Here is a 21,304-nt window from a genome sequence, read left to right on the forward strand (position 1 = left end):
TCCATAGTGACATAGTACTTCCTGGTAGGTGGATGATAGCATCGGTACCCAATCTGATGTCCTCCATACCCAACAAACACACATTTAACTGTCTGGGCATCTAACTTAGACCGCTGATGTTTTGAAAGATGGACAAAAGCAACACAACCGAAAACACGGGAATGAAGATTATGAAAAGAGGGTAATGAGACATGAGATGCAAGCACCTCATAGGGAACATTATCCTGAAGGACACAAGATGGAAGACGATTAATGAGGTGGGTGGAAGTAATGACAGTATCACCCCAAAGGAACTTAGGCATATGGGCACTAAAAAGAATACACCAAACCATATCAAGTAAATGACGATTTTTCCTTTCAGAAACTCTGTTCTGCTCAGGTGTGTAAGGACATGTTGTTTGATGAATAATTTTGTGCGTGTTAAAGAAATCTTGAAATACATGATTCACATATTCCCTCCATTATCAAACCGAAGAACTTTAATTGTGGCATTATATTGTGTTTGAACAGTGGTATATAAGGCTTCAAAAGCCGAAAAAACCTTATCTTTAGTTTTGAGCAGAACAACCCATGAAAGACGGGTGCAATCATCAATAAATGACACATAATACTGCATCCCTGACACAGTAGACTCTTTGGAGGGTCCCCAAACATCAGAATGAATTAATTCAAAAGGAAGAAGATGTTTATTAGAATTACTAGGGGAATAGGTAGATCGATGACTCTTGCCCAAAACACATGTCTCACAACGTAAAAGTGACTCATCCACATTAATAAACAAAGTAGGCATAGATTTTTTCATAACACTAAAATATGGATGCCCTAAGCGACGATGTCATAACCAAACTTCACTTAACTTGTCAGAAATGGAGATTAAAGCGGTTCGAGACTGTTCCCCTGGTTTCTCCCCCGCATATGTTTGATCCAGATGAAACAACCAGCCCCTCAGATACCCCCAACCAATTAACTCCCCGGTGAGAAGATCCTGAAATATCACATACATAGGAAAAAATGTCACATAACACTTAGCGTCAGTATTCAATTGGGGAACAAATATCAAATGATGAGATAAAGCAGGTACATAAAGCACATTGTGAAGCTATATTATGGGAGTAATACGAACTGACCATTTCCCTAATGCGGGGAAGGCCTCACCATTAGCATTAGTAACATATGGTACTGGTGGAGGAGACAATACGGTAAAAATAAGATTTGTCATAAGTCATATGATCAGATGCACCAGAATTAATAATCCATGTATCAAAACCAACAAAGTGATAAATATTTAAAGCCATACCAATTTTACTACGAACAGTTTTAGATACGGTAGGTATAGCTCCTCTTGCTGTGTGATGATCATGTCCAACCAGACCATAGATATCTGGTTCATGGACGAATTGAATGGCTGCTTTCGCCTTGGGATGATAATTAGACCACTTAGGCCTAAGGTGTGGATACATCTTTCAACATGTTGCCCGAGCATGGCTAGTATCATGACAATAAGAGCAAGGAACACAATAGAACTGAGAACTCTTTGTGTCGTCTCCAAAACTCATTGAAAAAGAAAAAACATGATTGATGCAGCGGAAACACAATAGAATAAAAAGTGGAGTTGAACATGTCTTGGGTGCACCTACACTGTCGGTGAACCTACACTGACAACTAAAATAATAGAATTCGGGTCAGATCGGGTCGGATTCGGGTCTCCGGGTCGGGTCGGATCAGGGTCTCGGGTCGGGTCGAATCCGGGTCTCCGGGTCTGGGTCAAATATGTCCGGGTCGGGTCGAAATGGTTCCGGGCCGGGTCAAATATGGACGGGCCAGGTCAGGTTGGAATTGATCCTGGTGGTATTTAGGGCTGAAACACCCCAGAAATTGGAATTCCTCTGCTCCTGAAAGCTGCCCATGTTAGATTTGATCTCGGGCGGCGCGGTGGAGCTGGAAATCGGTGTCGATGGAGACACCGATGCGGGCCGTGAGTTCGAAGTGGAGCAGAGAGTGTGACTTGGTGTCGCTGGGAGGCGACGAAGAGGTGAGCGCTGAGGCGGAGGCAGAGGAGGCGAAGCGGTGCTTGGAGGCGGAGGCAGAGAGTGGCGAGGAAGACTACTCTGATTGCCAACGGAGGACTGCTGGACGCACCCCAGATTGCCGACATCGTCGAATGATTCCGACGAGGATGGAAGAAGGCGCCGAGCTCCTACAAGAACACTGCCGATTCTCTGAAAAGGTAAGAACACACACCCAAACCCAGAAAAAAAAATTGGCTCTGATGCCAAGTAGAAAGTAAATGCTATATTGATTAATTCTTACACTTGATTTGTTCTACATATATAAACAACTTTGATTACTATCACTTCCACAAAATCATGGAGGAAATCACGCCCGTGATTTCCTCCTCTAATCACGTTAACAATTTTGTCAAGAGATTCAGGATCAAGGCTCGTCCAAGTTCCACTGGCGAATGACCAAACCATACCAACATGCACTTTAGTTTGGTCACGATCATCAAGTTGTTTCTCCGTTAATAACAACACCTTATAGTCATTCTAATCTGAAACATGCTTTCGGTACCATTGAAACAACACAATGGAATAGATGAAGACACATATTTTTCGAATGGAAGGGTTCCAAAGAATTATGCAACCAAAAGAAGTAAAACAACTATCAAGGCATACGAGCCCGTTACAAGTTCCAACCAGATCGACCGAAATGGTGTAAGTAGGAGTTACGAATTGGGTATACTCACTTAATTCAGGGTCATTCCAGTGCATGGAGTAAACAAGATTGTTTACGTCGTTGGTGTGATAACTTTGTAGAAGGAGGAGATTAACATCCTTTTCAGAGTTAAGCTGCATTAGTGCCATGTGCAGGTGAGTGTTTACAAAGGTTGAGCTTTTGATGAGGTTGTTCCACGACTGGCAGACAACTCCACATCTCATTAACGATTTGATAGGCAACTTCAAAAGGATTTTGTTCACTACATCTATTAGGATGTAATTTGACATTTTCTTTGTCTTCTTAATTGGCGCTAAATCTATGCTTTGATTTTCATGTGGTTGGTTTCTAGGGTTTTCAGTGAGACCCTCTTTTGATAATGAGTCTTTATAGAGGCTGACCAACAATTTCCCTTTTCTGGGCTCATTTCATCAACCACAAACAGTGATGTAGCCGGAATTTTAGTCTGCTGGTGCACAAAAATATTTTAATTTGAAACCATATAAATTTATTGAATGTAATGTTTATCTAGTTATTACAATGGCAATTGTCCTCGGCGAATTTTCAATTTTTCATCTTTTGAAAATCGTTGGGTAATAGTCTCATCGTCTATACTAGTAAATATGTCTTTCTCGATATATGAAATCAAATAATCGTTCATAAACTCGTCACCCATTCGACTGCGCAAACGTGTCTTCACAATATTTATAGCAGAAAATATTATTTCCACACTTGCAGTCGCTACTGGTAAAATCAAAACCAATGTCAAAAGCAAGTACACCAGTGGATATATCACGTCTTTCTTGGTTTGAACTATCTTTTGTGCAAGATCAGTTATTCCCTTTAATTCAGAAAACACGATGTTAGACCGCACGTCTACTATGTACTTTTCAAGTTGATCATGAAGTGTCTCTAGATCATGTGCTGAAAAATCTTGAGGATAATATTGGGCGAGCTTTATCAATCTTTCTTTGTCAAAAGCTTAGAATAGATTGCTCGGGTTCAAACATGACATGCAAAGAAGCAACTTAGTATTCTTCTCATTGAAACGATCATTTAACTCACGAAGCTGATTGTCTATGATATTATAAAATCACTCAACACGATAATGATGCAAGTTTGTGATTGCCTAAACATTATGCTTTGATTTCTCTTGAGCTCCAAAACATTCATCCATGTTAACGACTTGAATAAAATGCTTGTCACAAAATATATAAGTTTGTATGAGTAACGCATCCTAGTGGCTCTCCCTCATTGCTTGCAGACGTTCCTTGCACACAGTAACCAAGTTCATAGCATTCACAATATCTTAATCTTTCTTTTGCAATGCTTTTGATAGATCATTGTGACTCCCAACACATTTTTCATGAAATGTAGACAACAGATGAACCCATATGATCCCATATAATCCAATCAAAACCCTTACTTCTAACTTTTGTTCAGAGCTCGTTCCATCTTCTCTAACAACCTTGAGTACAGCTACCACAAATTTGAACATTCTAGTCAAGCTGATTAAAGTATCATAATGCGAGCTTCATCGTGTGTCACTAGTTCGCTTCAAACTAGTTTCTTGATTCAAGCCTTGTCCACTTGAAAGCTCATTGTTTTCAAGTGCTTCTAATATGTTATCACCATGTTTCTCTCGAAGAATGTCACGTCTTTTAGCTGATGCTCCAACCACATTTACCACATTAGAAACCAAAGTGAAGAAATCTGAAACTAGAGTGTGATTTTTTGCCACTGCTACCAAAGTTAATTGTAACTGATGAGCAAAAAAATGCACATAAAAAACATTGTTGTTTTCTTCCAAAATAAGTGTTTTTAAACCATTCTGCTCACATCGCATATTACTTCCTCCATCATATCCTTGACCTCGTATCCTTGACATACTTTTCCAGTTCTACATAAAAAATCATCAATAGTTGCCTTCAATGTGACATCATTGGTATTTGTAACATGCTCAACACCCACAAAATGCTCAATCACTTTTCCAGCATCCACATAGCGTAATACAATAGCCATTTGTTCCTTACATGACATATCTCGAGATTCATCAACTATAATAGCAAATAAGGAATCACCAAGTTCATGAGCAATTCTATTAACAATTTCAATTGAAATAGTACTTACAATATCATTCTGAATATCAGGTGATGTTAACTTCAAATTTTCAGGAGCATTCTTCAATGTGACCTTTTGTATATCTTCATTGTAACTGCATAACCATTCCAAAATTTCGAGAAAATTTCCTAGATTATTTGAACTTTCATATTTATCATGCCCACGAAATGGAAGTGCTTGCTTCAAAAGAATTCTAACAACACCAATTGATGCACTTAAGCGAGTCTGATAGTCAAGTCGATCTTGACTTGTTTGATTTGATAATATGGTTTCAATATGTTGCTCTTGATTTTGTAACGCATCACAATTTCTCTGAGCCTTGTTGTGGGCGCTATTCAGACCCCCTACATGATTAGCAATAATGTTCTTCTTTCCCCAATTCCTAAATCCAGTAGTGACAAAAGTGTTTTCACCTCCTTGTTTAAAAATATAACGAGGTAGACAATACGCTGCATCATCTTTTATGCTATACTCCAACCAAGGAAATTGTTTAAACCACTCTTTAACAAATTTTCTATTTTTTTGCCTCATTCACCTGGTAGGAAACACGTGAGCTTCAGGTTGACAAGCATCGTTTAGTAGATAATATCTATGTATTTCATCTTGAACATTGGGATGATATGTTGAAATTAGAGGGTGATTTCCAGGATCATAAGCATATTTTTCGCTAGCAACTTCAGAACATGGCATATTTGAATTGTTTGTATCGAATGGCTCCCCCTCAATAACATTTTTCTTTTGTTTTTTCTGGAAGGGCTGTGACTCCACTACGGTATTTGTATGTGATGGTTCGACTGGTTCCCCCTCAACACCATCATTTGTTTTCTCAATGTAATTATAAAACCTCAACATGTCTGATAATCTAAATGATTGAACCCTTACAATAATAATGTTAGAGAAAATATGTGTATATATATAATGATCAGAAAACTTGCATTGTCTCATATGGATCGGACACAATCACACAAAGTAGAAAACTATTAGGAATTCTTTTAGTAATAAGAAATAAAGGAATTTTCCATGATTATGGGACCACATGTCCCCATTAATATCACAAAAGTATTAAAATAAAGAAAATGTGAGTAGAGGCACGTGAAATGCAAAAATTTTGCAGGGTTGTCTCATCCAAATGTAAATATTAGTAGAATATTATCCCTATATATCAAGATATTGCGATAATAATACATATACTATATAAGTAATTTTTTATGACTCAAAAACTGACTGGTGCACAGGAACCAATAGGCTCTTGTGTGCCTCTTTCCCCTGACCACAATTGTGTTGTTTTACCATCTTTAATTTTCTCTAATACATTGCATTGCTTACTCAAAACCCCTAAACTATAAAACTTCCAGGGCAGCCTTTTCCCTTTTTGATATAACAATGGCTAATGGGCATGAACAATTATCATAATCTGGAATAGGGCGTGCATTTGCATTTTAACAACGAATGACATATTAATTCATGATTTGAACAAGTTGCTGATAGAATTAAGTATTTATTTCATACAAAATTACTTTAATTCTACGTGTAGTTAGATCATGGTACGAAACTTGGGAAATTATTGTCATTAGTCTTTAATATAACACATACCCAATTGCAAGCGAGAATTAAAAAGGCGTTCATACCTAATGCTCTGATTTATTGTTAGTCAACTTCACAAGTATGGAACTTAAGAAATTGTTTTCCCATAAATAAGCCCAATTCAAGCATTCTTAACTATACAACATACACAAATGCGAGTCAAAAATAATAAGGAAAGTGTTTGAAGTCTGAAGTCTGAAGAAAAATAAAACTGGTGATGACTTATGAAAACGACTGTAACAATTTTTTTTTTCCACTCCTCACCCCACACCATGTGTGTGTATACTACACAACAGTGTGTCATAGTCGAACCCCTACAATTAGCATTAATTTGCTAACATGTAGGTTTAGTTTGGCGGGGCTTTGGAAGCTGCTTTTGGGAGCATAAGCGTTTTGAGGTCTGAAATCAGGTGTTTGGTAAAACCAAAAAACCGATTTTAAGGGAATTGATTCTCCCAACCGCAGCTTTTGGAGAAACAACATTCAGATTGCTTTGAGAGCCGCTTTTGCGCGAACCCACTCACAAAAACACGGAGGCTTTAATGAATGTTTTGTAAGTCCTAAATTGCCCTCGTTCATTTTCGTAAAGACATCAACCTAGACCCCATCTCTTCTTTCATGGCCCTTGATGCTCTCCTGAAGCTTATTCACAACGCCAGTGAATCAATCCACATATTTAATACAGTTAATCACATCGTAATTTGCATAGATCCAGCCGAAAACCTCGGGGATTTGGAAATCAAATCAAATCGTTCTCTTGCAATCCGTCGTCAAATTAGTCTTTTTCATCGGGAACAATTCGGAACTGATAGGAGCACTTTGTGCTACGTTCTTAATATGTTTTTACCTCCATTTGTACTTTGCTTAACCCTTATTGTTGTAATATCGAGTCATTGAGTCACAATAGGAGTCTAGGACGGTAATGGATGTGTATTTGTGCTTAAACGAGCTAAAAACGAAGAATTGGTCTAGAATCCTAGTTTGAGTAGGAATCCTTATAGGACTAGGAAACCTAGTTGAATTAGGAGTCTTCATCTTTCTACGTTTTGGTCGCATTGGCGATATCTTGAGAGTCCTGTTTGCATTAGGAATCCTTGCTAGACTAGGAAACGTACCATTTTGGAAAGTCCTACTTGAACTCAAACTCTTATTACGAAACTTTCCTAAATGAACTTTCTTGTTCTAGTAACTTACTTATTCTAGTAAGTTTCCTTTTTGCAAATTAGAAACTTTCCTAATCTAGCTAAGTTCATCTATTACATGCGTCTTTTTAAGACAACAATTGTCTACATTAAGACATAAGTTTCGAAATAGATTATCTCTTCTTATTAATTTCGGTTTTTATTTTCAGATTTGAAGAGATAATCCAAATGAGAAATTAAAGAGATAATCCAAAATCCATCCAGGAAATTCAAGCCAAAAACCTTCATCCATCACCACAAAACCGTGCTCATCTTCCTCCTCTTCCAAATCGAATTCATTCTTGCCGAATCCTAGAAGGTTTCTAAATTGTGATTCATCGATGGCTTGTAATTTTTATTTAGGTTTTCTGCAATTTTCGATTTCATTGTATGAATTCTTGGATGTGATTTTCGGTTTTATATATGAAGAACATAAATTCAGACTTCTTTGGTTTTATGTTTTGATTGTATGAATTCATTGAAATATGTATGTATGTCGTGCTAGATGAATATGAGCAGTAGGTTTTCGAATTCTTTTTAGGTTTTATTTTGATTTATTCCTTGAACTTGTACATCTAAATCAATGCTTGAGGAAGCCAAGGCCATGGTTCTCCTAAGGGTGCGATTTCATTCACCAAAGTGTTCATTGATTGAATATGCGCTTCGTGTTTCAATTATTAATACTTGTTTAGGGTTGTAATAGTTATAGGAATTTGCATGCTTAATCAAGATGAGTGACGCCATACTTGCTTACATGTCTCCAATTCGACTTAATGTGCTTATGTGTTACTTTGTTGTTTAACTAGTACGGTTCGTTATTTTGAACTCTCTTTAGCATATGTTTAGGATTGAACGCTTCGTTGATTCTAAATAATTAAGAAGTCTTAACGATTAGATGAACCGCTTCGGACTCTAATTAGAATTGAAATTGAAATTGACTTAGATATAATCGAAATAAGTCGTTGCCTATATGTTATTCTATACGTGTTATACATGTTTTTTTTTAGTGAAATTCGTGTTTTGGTTATGTGATGATTGGTTGATCAATTGTATATAAGTAATTTAGGATTTATTTTAAGTTGTAGTTTTAGAATCCAAATCAAATCCCCCATAACATGATAAGTGTTGAGGCCCTTTTGATTCCCCGGACTGAACGATCCCTGCTTATTCTATACTAACGATGATGTTTTACAGGGTATTTTATAGACGTTCCAACAAAACGCTCTATCAGGAACAAATGGGCTTGATGTGTTTTCGGTTGTTATCTCTTGAACTCTACAATCATTAAACTTATCAAGCATCAATCATCCTCTACAGTCTGATTATTTATTTGTCTAGTGTTTATTGGGTTTCTAGATTTGCTAGACTTTGGGTGTTTGCTCTAATAAATTTATTGTTAGATTTGATTCTCACAGTTTCACTTATCAGATTGTGGCTCCATGTTATATATCAACACATATATGAGGTCTTGTTGGAGATGAGGAGAAGCAATGAATTCATTTGAATTTTATTATTATAAATTATTGATTGAGAGAAGCTATTCCTGGATTTGGTCTGAGAGAAGGAGATGAAAGATTTTATATGAGCATAAGAAACAATTATGGTCATAGATTTAAATAACAAATTGCTTTAAACATTTTACGTAATCCTATACGGTAATTAATTAAACTAATCAATCATAAAACATCCTAAAAACATATTTATAAATTGTATATTAAGGATTCATGTCTGATTTGGTAATTTTAAATAGCCACAACACTTTTGAAAATTTGTTTACCAAACACTTAAACTGATTTCTCTCGCAGCAATTTCAAAAGTAATTTTGCTCACAGCAGCTTTAAAATCAATTTTCCCAACAGCACAATTGTGCCAAACTAGGTCGTAGTTGGTTCAATTCCCTTCTAGTAATAGGCTGGAAAATGCCCACAATTTCGAGCGCCTTGTGTCTTCCTGATTGACACGTAAATGGATTGACCAGTCAATTTATGTTCCAATTTTCATCTAGCTGTATTGCCTCTATGTTGAGTTTTCTCACCCGCCCCACCCTTCGGTACAACAATTTATTCAACTCGCACGTGAAGCTTTGAAGGTAGCAGCCCATGCCAGAGAGAGATAGCAGTCCAGAACTAGAATTTAGGTATTGTTCTCGTCGTTGTCGACAACCGCTTTTTGCTTTTAATTCTCCGCCAACAAGGTGAGTTGGAATCTGGTTGGGAGTGAAAGACATGCTACATAACTCCGGTGGGAGCTTCTGTTGGCAAAGGTAAAGAGATTGAATGTCCAAAAAATAGTAAGGCCAAGTTTGACCCCGATGTGAGATTAGATAAATCTGTGTTTGCATATTTAATCAACAATAGTTTTTAAAAGCTCAATTTTACAGTTTTCATAATTTGCCTAAAAGTTACATTGGAATTCGTGAACTTAGAAAATAAGTTGATTCACCAAACACTTTAGTTAGATTTTTTGAGAATTTAAGCACATAATCTTAGCCAAACTCGAAACCAAACTCAACCTAAGCAGAAATTTCTAGATTGTTGGATTAATGTACAAAGAATTACCACCTAGCTAAGTAGCTAGCTTGCTAGATTAATAACTAATGAATTAGCCCTCCATAAACAATTTTGATCTTGATTTGGTACATTTATGTATTGAAATAAAATATCCTTGGGACTCAATATGCATAAAATCAACTAAATTCATCAACCATATATCATTACAAATTATACTCAAATCTTTTAGAAGCTATTTATTATTTCATTATGAGATAAAGAAGGGCAATAAAAAACCAAAGTAGCCGAAACATACGGATGTGACTCCAATACTAACATGGTGCGCTACCAGAATAAAGAGCCCATTCTAATCACAAACGACCATCTCGCGCCGGCCATGTCCTCCGCCTTAATTTGCCACATCAACAATGATCTTCATCATCCAACATTTAGTTTCAGAATTCCTTTACAATGACCTCCCTCCATCATTTTTCTAGGACCAAGTAGTATAATATATCCCGGAGTTGGAGAACCTCTTTTGGGTTGCTAGAGCGTCTTTTGTGGCGGCAGAGGGTGTGAAGGAAGCTGCGACTTTTGATGAGTGAGTTCCAGGACTTGCAGACGACACTACACTGGATGACCGATTTGATGGGCATCTTCAGAAGGATTTCTTGTATGATTTCTTGTGGAAAGTCGTACGATTGAGACATTGTTTCGATTTCCAAATGCACGTTAAGCAATTTGATCTGGAGTTGGGGTTTCATTTATTATACATATACAAGTAAATTACATATATATGGACTTGGGGTTTTATAGTGAAATCCAAGGTTTTATTCAAGTTGTCCACAGCTTAAGTTTCTTCTTTAGGGATCATTTCATCCGCCACAAATTTGTTTGCTTGCCATATTTGGTTTGACTAGTACATTGCATATTGCACTCAATAACCTGACTTACAAACTAAATTGTTGATTTCCAAAAAAAAAAAAAATCCTTGTGTAAAAGGAAGTTGAGGAGAGGGTGGAGTTTTTCAATATTTGATATAAAGATGAACAATGAACAATCCTCACATTCTCAATAACTGGAATAGGGACATGCATTTGAATTTACAATGCATCACAGACAAATATACCATTTGACCAAACTATAGAGCGCTATGTAATTAGGGGTTTAATAGCAAGTTTAGACTATATATGTAATTGAGGGTTTAAAACATAGTCATAAACCCCCTTTGGAGTCAAACACACAGGCTCGTTTCCTTTGCTCAAATACATAAACACTACCATAGGTTCATTACTACCTTAATTATCTAACAATATATATTACTGTTCATTCTTAACCTTAAAAGGTAGCAATTAAGTAGCTAGAGAAGAACAATGTCACACATGTTGAAATGAGATCACATGCGATAGTGCAAGATTAGAACTCTTAACTTTAAGCATTGTCTCCGCAAATTTAGACTCCTGGGTGGCACTGGTGTATCTTGTAATATCATCAAATATGAAGCCAAGCACAAAGCACATAGTCACAAACCAATTAATTGAAGAAGAAAAAAACTTAGGTCTAGGGGCTAACATGCATAGCATTATTGCATTTCTTAACATAAGAAAACACATCCCTTTGAGGCTTTGATGCAACCAGTAACACCCAATGGCTCACAATCCTCACATGGTTTTGCTTGACTTGTTTGATGCATTAAGTTTGGAAACTCATGAGAAACATCTTATGTGGTCATCTTGAGTTCTCAAGTCCAACCGGTGTTTGGGTGGGGAGACTCAGTTTACGTGGTGTGCTGACTTCATAAGATTGATGCCACAAGTCACAAGATATGAGACTATTTACCCTTTTATTTTCGAATTTATTTAAAGCCACACTGTTATATAAAGCTACGTTTAAATAATCTAGAATAGTAAGTGAGCATTGATATGCTTGAAGAGTGATAAAAACCACTGTATTCAGTGCGATTATTTAGTTACCGACTTTTATCCGAATCTGAATGCAAACAATTATTTAGGTTCTGATTTTCATCAATCATATTTTCCGAAAAATGTTGTGTACAATATTTTTTAACTAATTGAATGACTTAAATCCCACAAACTACCATAATAAAAACCAAATACATACATAATGTACATGGCAAGCATCCAACTCACATCCGAAGAAAGAAATTCACAAAAACAATAAAAGCAAGAAAATAAATTAAATTAAAGTGTAGAACAATAGGAGCCAAATAACGAAGCGAGTTTGCAAAGTCGACAAAACCCGGAAAAAAAAAAACAAGACTTCCCGGGGCAAAAAGACAACCCTGCCACAGTACATCCATCCCCCAAAGTCCCAAACCAAAGACATATGTCGGTTGTGTCACCAAAATCCAAGGGTATTTCCGGAACTCAACCATATTTGATTGACAGCGAGGCCTATAAAATAAGAAAGAAGAAGCAGCAGCAGCCAAACAAGGCCTTCTTTCTCACATCGTCTCTTAAAAAGCAAACCCCCTCTTATTGTGGCTCTCTCTCTGCGTTGCGCTTCTCACACAATCTCATCTTCTTCTTCTCACAGATTTGTCCTCTTCTCGATCCCCAACTGTAAGTCTCCTCTGCTCTTTCTTCTTCTCCAAACCCTAATTCCTCACATCCGATCGTGTCTGTTTCGTCGCCCGATCCCTAATTCCTCACCTCCGATCGTTTTTGTTTCCTTCATTTTTCTTTTACCGATTGGTTTTAATTTTTAAGAGTTTGATTCTCGATTAGTCTCTGAATTAGTTGGATTGCGATAGTCTCCGATTGACCTCCATTTAGGTTAGGTTTTGTGTGTTGCATGTCAACGGTTCCGATTTAGGTTTTCGAATGCCGATTTCGCTTCTGTTTTGATGATTATGTGTGTCCGTTTGTTTTTCTTATTTGAATTTGATCTGCTTTGTGTTTGATTTTGATCTGCTTTGTTTAGACTTTAGAGTATAGACTTTGATTTGAGTCTGGATATTGAATTTGTTAATGTGTAATTGGCGTCTGTGTGAATTAGTTGAGCTGGTTAGGGTTTCAGCTTGGTGGATTCTGTAGGCTGATTTGTCTAGGGTTTGGTTTTTGATTGTGCTTTTACCTTTGAATTTTTGTTTCATTGAGTTCTGTATTGTGAATGTGCAATAACGAAGTTGTGCTCTAACTTCAATGACATGTTCACCACTATACATTGGTGACATTCAGCTTAGTTTTTGGACAATATAAACTTTGAATTGTGTGTTTGATGTTAGTTACTCTCTACTTGAATTATGTACTGTTAGTTTCATGAGTAAAGGAGACAAATGTGAAGTTAATGCGATTTTTTTTTCAATGTCTATGATTGGTGCCGGGTCAATGCTGACTTGCTTATTGGTGTACTGTGTACCTTCTAGGGAAACCATGAGTGATCAGGGAGAAAAGACTTGCCCTCTTTGCGCGGAGGAGATGGATTTGACAGATCAGCAATTGAAACCATGCAAATGCGGTTATGAGGTGCGGGATACTAACCTCTCTCTTTTACTTTGATGGAAAGTTGCAGCTATTTCCTGCCCGGTTCCTTTGATTCAATATTTGAACTTTATTGTTGTTATGCAACTACTCAGTAGCCTTGTCGCAGAACATATTGTGTCAAGATTAAAATAACTATTCAAATTTAAAAGAGTTGTAGTGCCATATGCTTATGAGCATTTAGTCATATTGCAAAATTATGCCTATCAGGACTTTTTCCTGCCTCCCTACAGTTTTGTTAGTTCAGAACGTCTGTTAATGTGGTGAGATGGTGTACCATTCTAATCACTGAACTTGATCATTGTTTGACAAATTGTATTCTGTTATTGTCTAAATTACAGATATGTGTTTGGTGTTGGCACCACATAATGGACATGGCTGAGAAGGATGACACTGAGGGGCGGTGTCCTGCATGCCGTACCCCTTATGATAAGGAAAAGATTGTAGGGGATGCCAAGTGTGAGAGGTCAATCTGGAAACCATAACTCTTTTTGGATAAGATAATTGATATTATTAATTGCTAATATAAACCATCCCACAGATTGGTTGCTGAGATCCATACTGAGAGGAAGAAGTCTCAGAAGACTAAAGTTAAGCCAACCACTGAAGGAAGAAAGCAGCTTAGCAGTGTGCGAGTGATTCAACGGAACCTTGTTTACATAGTTGGATTGCCTCTTAATCTAGCAGATGAAGATGTAGCCTCTCCCTCCACATCTCTTTCTGAGCATTGGTGTTGGATTAAATATATATTTGGCTTAGAGGCTCACTGACCCTTCATTACTTTTTATGAATTATTAAGCAGCTTCTGCAGCGTAAAGAATATTTTGCTCAGTATGGGAAGGTTTTAAAGGTTTCTATGTCTCGGACAGCAGCTGGTGTCATTCAACAATTTCCAAATAATACTTGTAGTGTGTAAGTCAAGATGTTTTGATGCGTCACACTAAATATATATATATATATATATATTGTCTTTCTTTTTTAAAGATTCTTATGTTATATCTCCATTTACTGTTGTTTTCATCATACTGTTACAGATATATTACGTACTCAAAAGAGGAGGAAGCGGTTCGCTGTATTCAAAATGTACATGGGTTTCTACTGGACGGCAGATCTTTGAGGTACATTCATGTTTCTAGTTTATTTGACTGTTGCCTCAGTAATATTCTGCAAGGATTTTTTGCAGCACCATGTTATCATCATGATAATCGTCTAGTTATATGTTTCAGGGCTTGCTTTGGTACCACAAAGTATTGTCATGCATGGCTAAGAAATGTGGTATGAGTTATCACTCCCTTATCTGCTCTATTGCAGTAATTTCTTACTTAAATGCTAGATTGTACTTTATTCATCCCGTTGAGGATTGACTTTTTGTTTTTCCCAGCCTTGCACCAATCCTGATTGTTTGTATCTGCACGAGGTTGGATGTCATGAGGATAGTTTCACTAAAGATGAAATAATTTCGGCATACACTAGGTATATGGTTCTCTATAATCTAAATTCTTTGTCACAGTACTCAGTGTACTATATATTAATTTACTTAAGACATTCATCTATCCTAATTTTTTGAAAAAATCCATTACTTTCTGTCTTCAGAAAGTATGGTTGTTGGGGCACAATGTGCATTAGTTCAAACAAATCTAAATACTACATCCATTATTTGAATTGTAAGTGAGTTATTAAATTGGGAATATAGTTTGATCTTATTGATAAAATTACTTAAAAGATTTGTTTTTCTCAGAAAAAAAAGTTTTTAAGCTATTGCCTTTTGTTCTTCTTCACCCAAGTCACAACTTTTGAAGCTCTGAATATTTTAGTGCAATATGCATTTGTTTTCTGTAAACTTTAGTGGTGTTATTATTGAATGATCAACTAACTGATAATGGTTTTAAAGGAGTAGAGTACAACAAATTACCGGTACTCTATACCCTATGCAGCGGCGGTCAGGGAGTGTGTTGCCTCCACCACTAGATGATTATTGTAATAGCAGTTCTGCTTCTTGTGGAGGGCCAGTTAATAAAACTGGTTCAAATGTAAGTTGCATATTTTACTTTGAAACATATGGAGCCAGACAAACGAGCTGGTTGCCATTAGTTTGGAATTGTACCTTCTATTTTATGAAGGCATTGTTTTGCTTTGATATTCTGGTTTAGACATGGCATTTATATTAATTCTATTTCTTTCTTTTATTTGGCAGAATACTGGAATCCTCGTTAAAGATTCTCCTCCAAATGGAAGCTCTGTTAGATCTATTGCTCTTCCAGCTGCAGCCTCATGGTAGTTGTCTATCTCTTGTTTATTACACTGGTGGGTTCATGGTTGTTTTGAATTCTAAAAGTATTGTATGCATATGGCAGGGGTACACGTGGTTCAAATTCTCAGCCACCAGCTACACCAATATATTCGAATGGAGATACTAAACAGAAACCTGATACAGTCAGTTGCACAGTGCCATTTTCTTCTGCTGCTGTTTCTACTGGCCAGGCTTCTATAGTGCATAGTCAAGCAGGAAAGAGGTCAACTTCGAATGAAGACGGTCAGACTATTCAAGTTAAAGGTAAACCAGAGTCACCGAAAATTGCGAGACAACTTAGCGAGGATAGTCAAAGTATGATGTCAGACAAACCTGTTGCACCCGATGAAGCTCCTGCTTCTCTTAATATTAGCAGCCAGTTATCTTGTCCACCTGCATCCAAGGACAATAATAGAGGCAGTAGTATGCAGCCAACTAGCACTGCCACCAACCATGATCGGCAGCCTTCTAGTTCCTTGCATGAAAGTGAAAGTATTGTTTTTAATGAAGAAGCCACCCAAAGCGTATGCTCTGATATATCTCAAATGAGCATTGATAGAAATTCTATTCCTGATCATTCTGGTGTAGTCAGATCTAATATTTCAGCTTCAGATCATTCGTATATAACATCGCCTCAGGACCAAGGGTTACAACAGTATTGTGCTGAACAGCCTAGAGAATCTCTATTAACAGCTGAGAGAGCTGTAACAAGGGAACAATCCAACTGGTTATCAGAGTCACAATCATTACCTAGTATATCTTCTGAGGTGGAGGAAGATGTACTATCTTTTGATAATCAAAGACTGAAGGACCCAGAAGTGAATCGTGCCTCATATTTGCCTGGTTTGCCTAATGCAGTTCATGTTCCAAATCACTCTAGGTCTTCATTGCTACCTAGTGAGGTTTATGGTGCAGTTTATTCAAGTGCTGATCACCTTTTTGTAGATAATAAATTTAGGGACAGTTCATTTCTATCTTCGACCAATGTTCCTGTACAATCCAATGGTTACCATGAGAATTTTATAAGCAGCGCTTCTGGTTTAGAGAGGCCCTTGGAGCATTCATTTCTTCATCGAAATGAAGGCCTGGGGCAGCAAGGTCGAAGATTCTTGGGTGATACATCTAATCCAGATTTCAGTGCCGTAGACAAGGGAGAGAGCAGCATAATCTCAAATATATTGTCAATGGACTTTGACACATGGGATGACCCAATAGCCTCACCTCAGAATTTCTCCAAGTTCTTGGGTGAATCTGATAGAAAACCTGGAGCTCAAAAACTTTCCAGTTCCTGGAAAGTACCAAATAATAATCAGTCAAGATTCTCTTTTGCAAGACAGGAGGATTCTAGAAATCAGGCATTTGATCTACAGTCATCCCAGAATATCATTGGACGGCAAGCACAGAATCAAGGATTTCAGCATGGCTATTCTGAAAATCGAGATATATGTTTGGATAATTTTGGAATTGGAAATGGTTTTCCTTCTAGTACTTTTGAAGATTCTGAAAATCATACCAACAATCTTTTAGCATTCTCTTCAAACAAGCTTTCTGGTGAGTACTCTTGGGCCTATGGGAGTCTGCTCTTCTATGGTTTTTATATCTTGATAAAAATAATTGTCAAAAGATTTTGAGATAGATGGGCCTTTTCATTGCTGTCTGTAACAAGTTAATCTTGTTTGATGTTTTATGTAGCGTATGATTTTTACTGCCTACAGTTATTCTTACCTCTATTTCTTTCAGCAGGGTCAAGGGCTCAAATCTCTGCTCCTCCAGGATTCTCGGTGCCAAGCAGGGCACCACCACCAGGCTTTACTTCTCATGAGAGATTGGAGCATGATTATGACTCACTGTCTGGTTAGTTGTGCAACTCCTATTATTTTGACTACATCATCCATCTCATGTGTTTTGGTATTAATTTCCTTAACTGCTTCTCAGGGAATCTTTTGCACGATAACTCCTCTCTGCTGAGAAATGCCTATCAACCTCAGCCCACGGGGAATATTGGTAGCTCTGGAGATATTGAGTTTATGGATCCTGCTATATTGGCAGTTGGAAAAGGGAGACCGCAAGGTGGGCTTAACAACCCCGTAGAAATGAGATCAAACTTCCCTTCGCAGTTGAGTGCCTTTGAAAATGATTCAAGGCTTCAGCTGTTGATGCAAAGATCCTTTTCCCAACAACAAAACCTCAGGTATCCTGATTTTGGGGACAGCTATTCTCATGTCAATGATTCCTATGGAATGTCTTCGAGGCTTTTGGATCAATCTCAGGCTAGCAATGTATCGCCGTTTGCTCAACTGTCTATTCAACCAATCAGAAATAACAGATCCATGTCAAATGGCCATTGGGATGGATGGAATGAAGTTCAGGGTGGTAACAGTATGGGTATGGCAGAGCTCCTGAGAAATGAGAGAGTAAATGAGAGACTAGGATACAATAAGTTCTATTCTGGTTATGAAGAATCAAAATTTCGGATGCCCAATTCTGGCGATCTGTATAACAGAACCTTTGGAATGTAACATTGCTAAAACACAGCTTTGAATGGTTGGTGAATGGAGAAATTGTGGGCTGTTTGTTTTATCGGCCTTGTACTCAGGAAGGGACGACTCATAACTGGTCTTGCTCTCAGCTGCCTAATGTAGGGTCAAACTCCTGTAACTATTGGAGTCTGAAATCCTGCAGGTAAGGATTTATCACTTCTGTTGTACTGTTAAGGGTTGGGGTTATGTCATGAAGAGGTTGCATGGTTTGTGCTCTTAACTTAAAAAAGAACAGAAAATAAGATAAATAACTTATATGCTACGTACTTTAATGTTCATCTGTATCTATGCATGTTAATTTCCAGCTCATTGTGCTCTTTGTTTGCCTTGGTAGCATATGTTTTTCTTTTCTTATCTCTCTCTCTTGAACTTCAATACTTCTGTTTTTTTTTTCTTCTGTTTTTGTTATCTATTTAGTGGTTGTTGGCTATCAATAGCTTTTTGTTAGGTCCGTGGTTTCCTCCTAGAGTTCAGGCGGCTCCAGATTGGAGCTCAGGTTTGGGATGTAGGTTTGGAGGGTTTCTTGGTATCTAAATAATAGTCATTCTAGCTACCTCGTGTTTTGTATTATACTTGTATGTTAAGCCGCCTTTTCATTCCAGCGGTTTCTTGTTCCTTAAAATGTGGGCATTTTTGTGATCATGTTGGTCATTAAAATTGTTGGGATATTGCACCTTATGTGTATTGAGTTTGTCTTCTACGTTGATGTTTTTTGTAGGTGCTGATGTGCTTGATATAAGGTTGCATTGTATATGGGCAAACTGACAGGCTGATCATCAAAATTTGAGAGTATTCTAATTGCTTTACGATCCATTGCCTCTAGCTCCTGGGAAGGGGACTGCTCCTTGGTGTGTACTGATACTTTGATTGTTGCTCATGCAACAAAATGAATGAAGTCTGACCCTTTTGGGGGAGTTTAACTTTTCAACATGATGAGTAGGACATATTTCATTGATTTACAATAATGGGATCTATAAAACATTATACCTGTATTTGGTTCTGAGTTGGCACAGAGAATTTGGAATTAGAAACCGATTTTCAATTTGTTGGTTCAGGGGGGCCTGGTGGTTTTGTTAAAGCTTTGGGTTTATGAGTTAAATTCAGGGTTTGGTCAGGCCCCGGTCTTTATCAGCAGGCAGTTGTGGGTGTAATGTGGTATTGGTCGTGTATGTTACAAAGATAATGAAGTATTATACATGGATACGGGCGTGAAGTTAATTGTCCTCGATGTTATAATTCCTTTGGTGACCAATGTTTCGCCTTTATCTCGTGAATGTTGTTGAGGTTGGATGTTGATTATTTCCGGTTGAAATTGAGAAATATCGCAATCTGAAGATGTTGATTCCGCCTTGTGATCAGGGCACTTCCTAGGGGGCGTTTACTAAACTTTGATGAGATTATGAAGGAATGAGAATGAGAAGAAATGTGTGAGAAAGAATGATTTCCATTCTATTGTTTACTAACCATAACCATTCAGAATGAGAAATAACCATTTTCTGGTTTCCAACCATTACATAATCATTTACAAATATACCTTTCTATAAAAATATTTGGATGCTTTTGAAATCTTTGACAATATATATTATAAGGATAAATGTGGAATTACACGGCCATTCACCAAGAATATAACGGTAGGTCCCACAATTTTTTGATTCTTGTTGTTAGTAAACGCCCGGTTTATGACAGATTGGGAATGAATTCCTTGGGTTTGATTCCCTATTACCCCTAACTAAACAGCCCCCTAGAGTTTTAGTGTACACAAATTGTATTAACTCGGTAAAGTGAACGATGCACATATTTAACTTGGGGAGGTGGGAGGGCTGCGTACTAGTTTTCTTGTGCCGGCAGAAGACCGATTCGCCCCATTTGTGATTCCCTGATCTTTGATGAACAACACAATATATTTTTGTTTTGAAATCATTTTAAGAATTTAAGGTCAGGTGTGTGTGCTCGACTGTTACATAACGCCTTTTTCCATCCTTAAATTACAAATCCCCGACACATTTTCACCACTACTCTGCAAATGCATTATGGTTTTTGGAAGTGGGCCTATTTGATTTTGTTCCCAACTGTAGGCCCAGAATAACATTATCTTTTAATCCCTACCATTTATGGTGTCTCTCACTCTGTCTCATTCTCTCCCCCATATCAAATGTTTTTATTTATTTATATTGTAAATGACACTGGAAGGACCCTAATCAATAGCATCAAACCTAACCCTAAAGCCAAAATCCAATCAAAATCAGAAGTGGGACAGTAAGTCATGAGAATCCAATTTGGGCTTTGGCCCACCATGTGTTTTTTACCTACTTTTTTTAGTGAGATTTTGTTAATTATTTATGGTCCATCCTCTTTGGCCCAACCTTTCATCGAAAGATACACAGAAAATGTATTATCAATACGTGTTCTTAATTAATTGTAGGACAAACAAGTCCTTGGAACCTTAATGCCACAAAGAAAGATCCAGTATGATTGTAATGGCATATCAGTTTTTCTCATTCACAGTTGTGATTTTTGTTTCTCATTATCTATGGTCATGAATTTGATGACGATAATGTGGTGAAAGAATTCATAAACCATACCAAGAGGGCAAGAGGGAACACAGAAATAGTTCAAGGATTCACCATTCACGTACAGAAATGTGAGCTGGCTTTTCAGAATCACTTTGGGAGTGAATAACACGATCCTGTAACTCTGTAAGACTCGTTTTAGATGTATAGTTAATAGAGAATTTGGATCGGAGTTGACACTAGAGCTTCTAATCACTATCTCATGGAGCCGACGAAAATCGTTTCACCGATCTAAGAAAACATAAAACTTTCCCACTCAAACTATGAATGTAAAAATTCAGCAGTCTTCCCGAGTTTTGTCCTACTATATC

General features: G+C 37.3%; 2 protein-coding genes across 4 annotated transcripts; one reads left to right on the forward strand and one right to left on the reverse strand.

Moving 5' to 3' along the window:
- Positions 1 to 4,024: 4,024 nt before the first annotated feature.
- On the reverse strand, positions 4,025 to 5,688 carry LOC126787371 (uncharacterized). The gene is made up of 4 exons (XM_050513268.1): positions 5,372 to 5,688; positions 4,567 to 5,302; positions 4,306 to 4,477; positions 4,025 to 4,194 (listed from the first exon to the last, which is right to left on the reverse strand). Exons 1-4 carry the CDS (start codon positions 5,686 to 5,688, stop codon positions 4,025 to 4,027), a joined length of 1,395 nt encoding a protein of 464 aa, XP_050369225.1.
- Positions 5,689 to 12,554: 6,866 nt separating this feature from the next.
- Positions 12,555 to 19,624, forward strand: LOC126786489 (uncharacterized). Of its 3 annotated transcripts, none has more exons than XM_050512326.1 (14): positions 12,555 to 12,672; positions 13,479 to 13,578; positions 13,935 to 14,059; positions 14,135 to 14,288; positions 14,393 to 14,505; positions 14,628 to 14,711; positions 14,820 to 14,868; positions 14,975 to 15,066; positions 15,485 to 15,623; positions 15,788 to 15,867; positions 15,948 to 17,434; positions 17,624 to 17,737; positions 17,819 to 18,565; positions 19,142 to 19,624. In XM_050512326.1, exons 2-13 carry the CDS (start codon positions 13,486 to 13,488, stop codon positions 18,400 to 18,402), a joined length of 3,114 nt encoding a protein of 1,037 aa, XP_050368283.1. In that variant the 5' UTR covers positions 12,555 to 12,672; positions 13,479 to 13,485; the 3' UTR covers positions 18,403 to 18,565; positions 19,142 to 19,624. The 3 variants fall into 3 exon arrangements, with proteins under 3 accessions (XP_050368283.1, XP_050368285.1, XP_050368284.1); XM_050512328.1 differs by having other exon boundaries at positions 17,627 to 17,737; XM_050512327.1 differs by having other exon boundaries at positions 14,396 to 14,505.
- The last annotated feature ends 1,680 nt before the right edge of the window (positions 19,625 to 21,304 follow it).

The sequence above is a fragment of the Argentina anserina genome, chromosome 3 (assembly GCF_933775445.1).
Source record: "Argentina anserina chromosome 3, drPotAnse1.1, whole genome shotgun sequence".
NCBI classification, from domain to species: domain Eukaryota; kingdom Viridiplantae; phylum Streptophyta; class Magnoliopsida; order Rosales; family Rosaceae; genus Argentina; species Argentina anserina.

Excerpts from the sequence above, each read along its gene's own strand:
- LOC126786489 (XM_050512326.1), top strand. The coding sequence starts at position 13,486 with ATGAGTGATCAGGGAGAAAAGACTTGCCCTCTTTGCGCGGAGGAGATG. Across the intron at positions 15,868-15,947 it reads CTTCCAGCTGCAGCCTCATG|GGGTACACGTGGTTCAAATT; the intron begins GTAGTTGTCTAT and ends TGCATATGGCAG. Across the intron at positions 17,435-17,623 it reads CTCTTCAAACAAGCTTTCTG|CAGGGTCAAGGGCTCAAATC; the intron begins GTGAGTACTCTT and ends TATTTCTTTCAG.
- LOC126787371 (XM_050513268.1), bottom strand. The coding sequence starts at position 5,688 with ATGTTGAGGTTTTATAATTACATTGAGAAAACAAATGATGGTGTTGAG. Across the intron at positions 5,303-5,371 it reads GCTCACGTGTTTCCTACCAG|CATAAAAGATGATGCAGCGT; the intron begins GTGAATGAGGCA and ends GTTGGAGTATAG. Across the intron at positions 4,195-4,305 it reads TGAAAACAATGAGCTTTCAA|CTGTACTCAAGGTTGTTAGA; the intron begins GTGGACAAGGCT and ends AATTTGTGGTAG.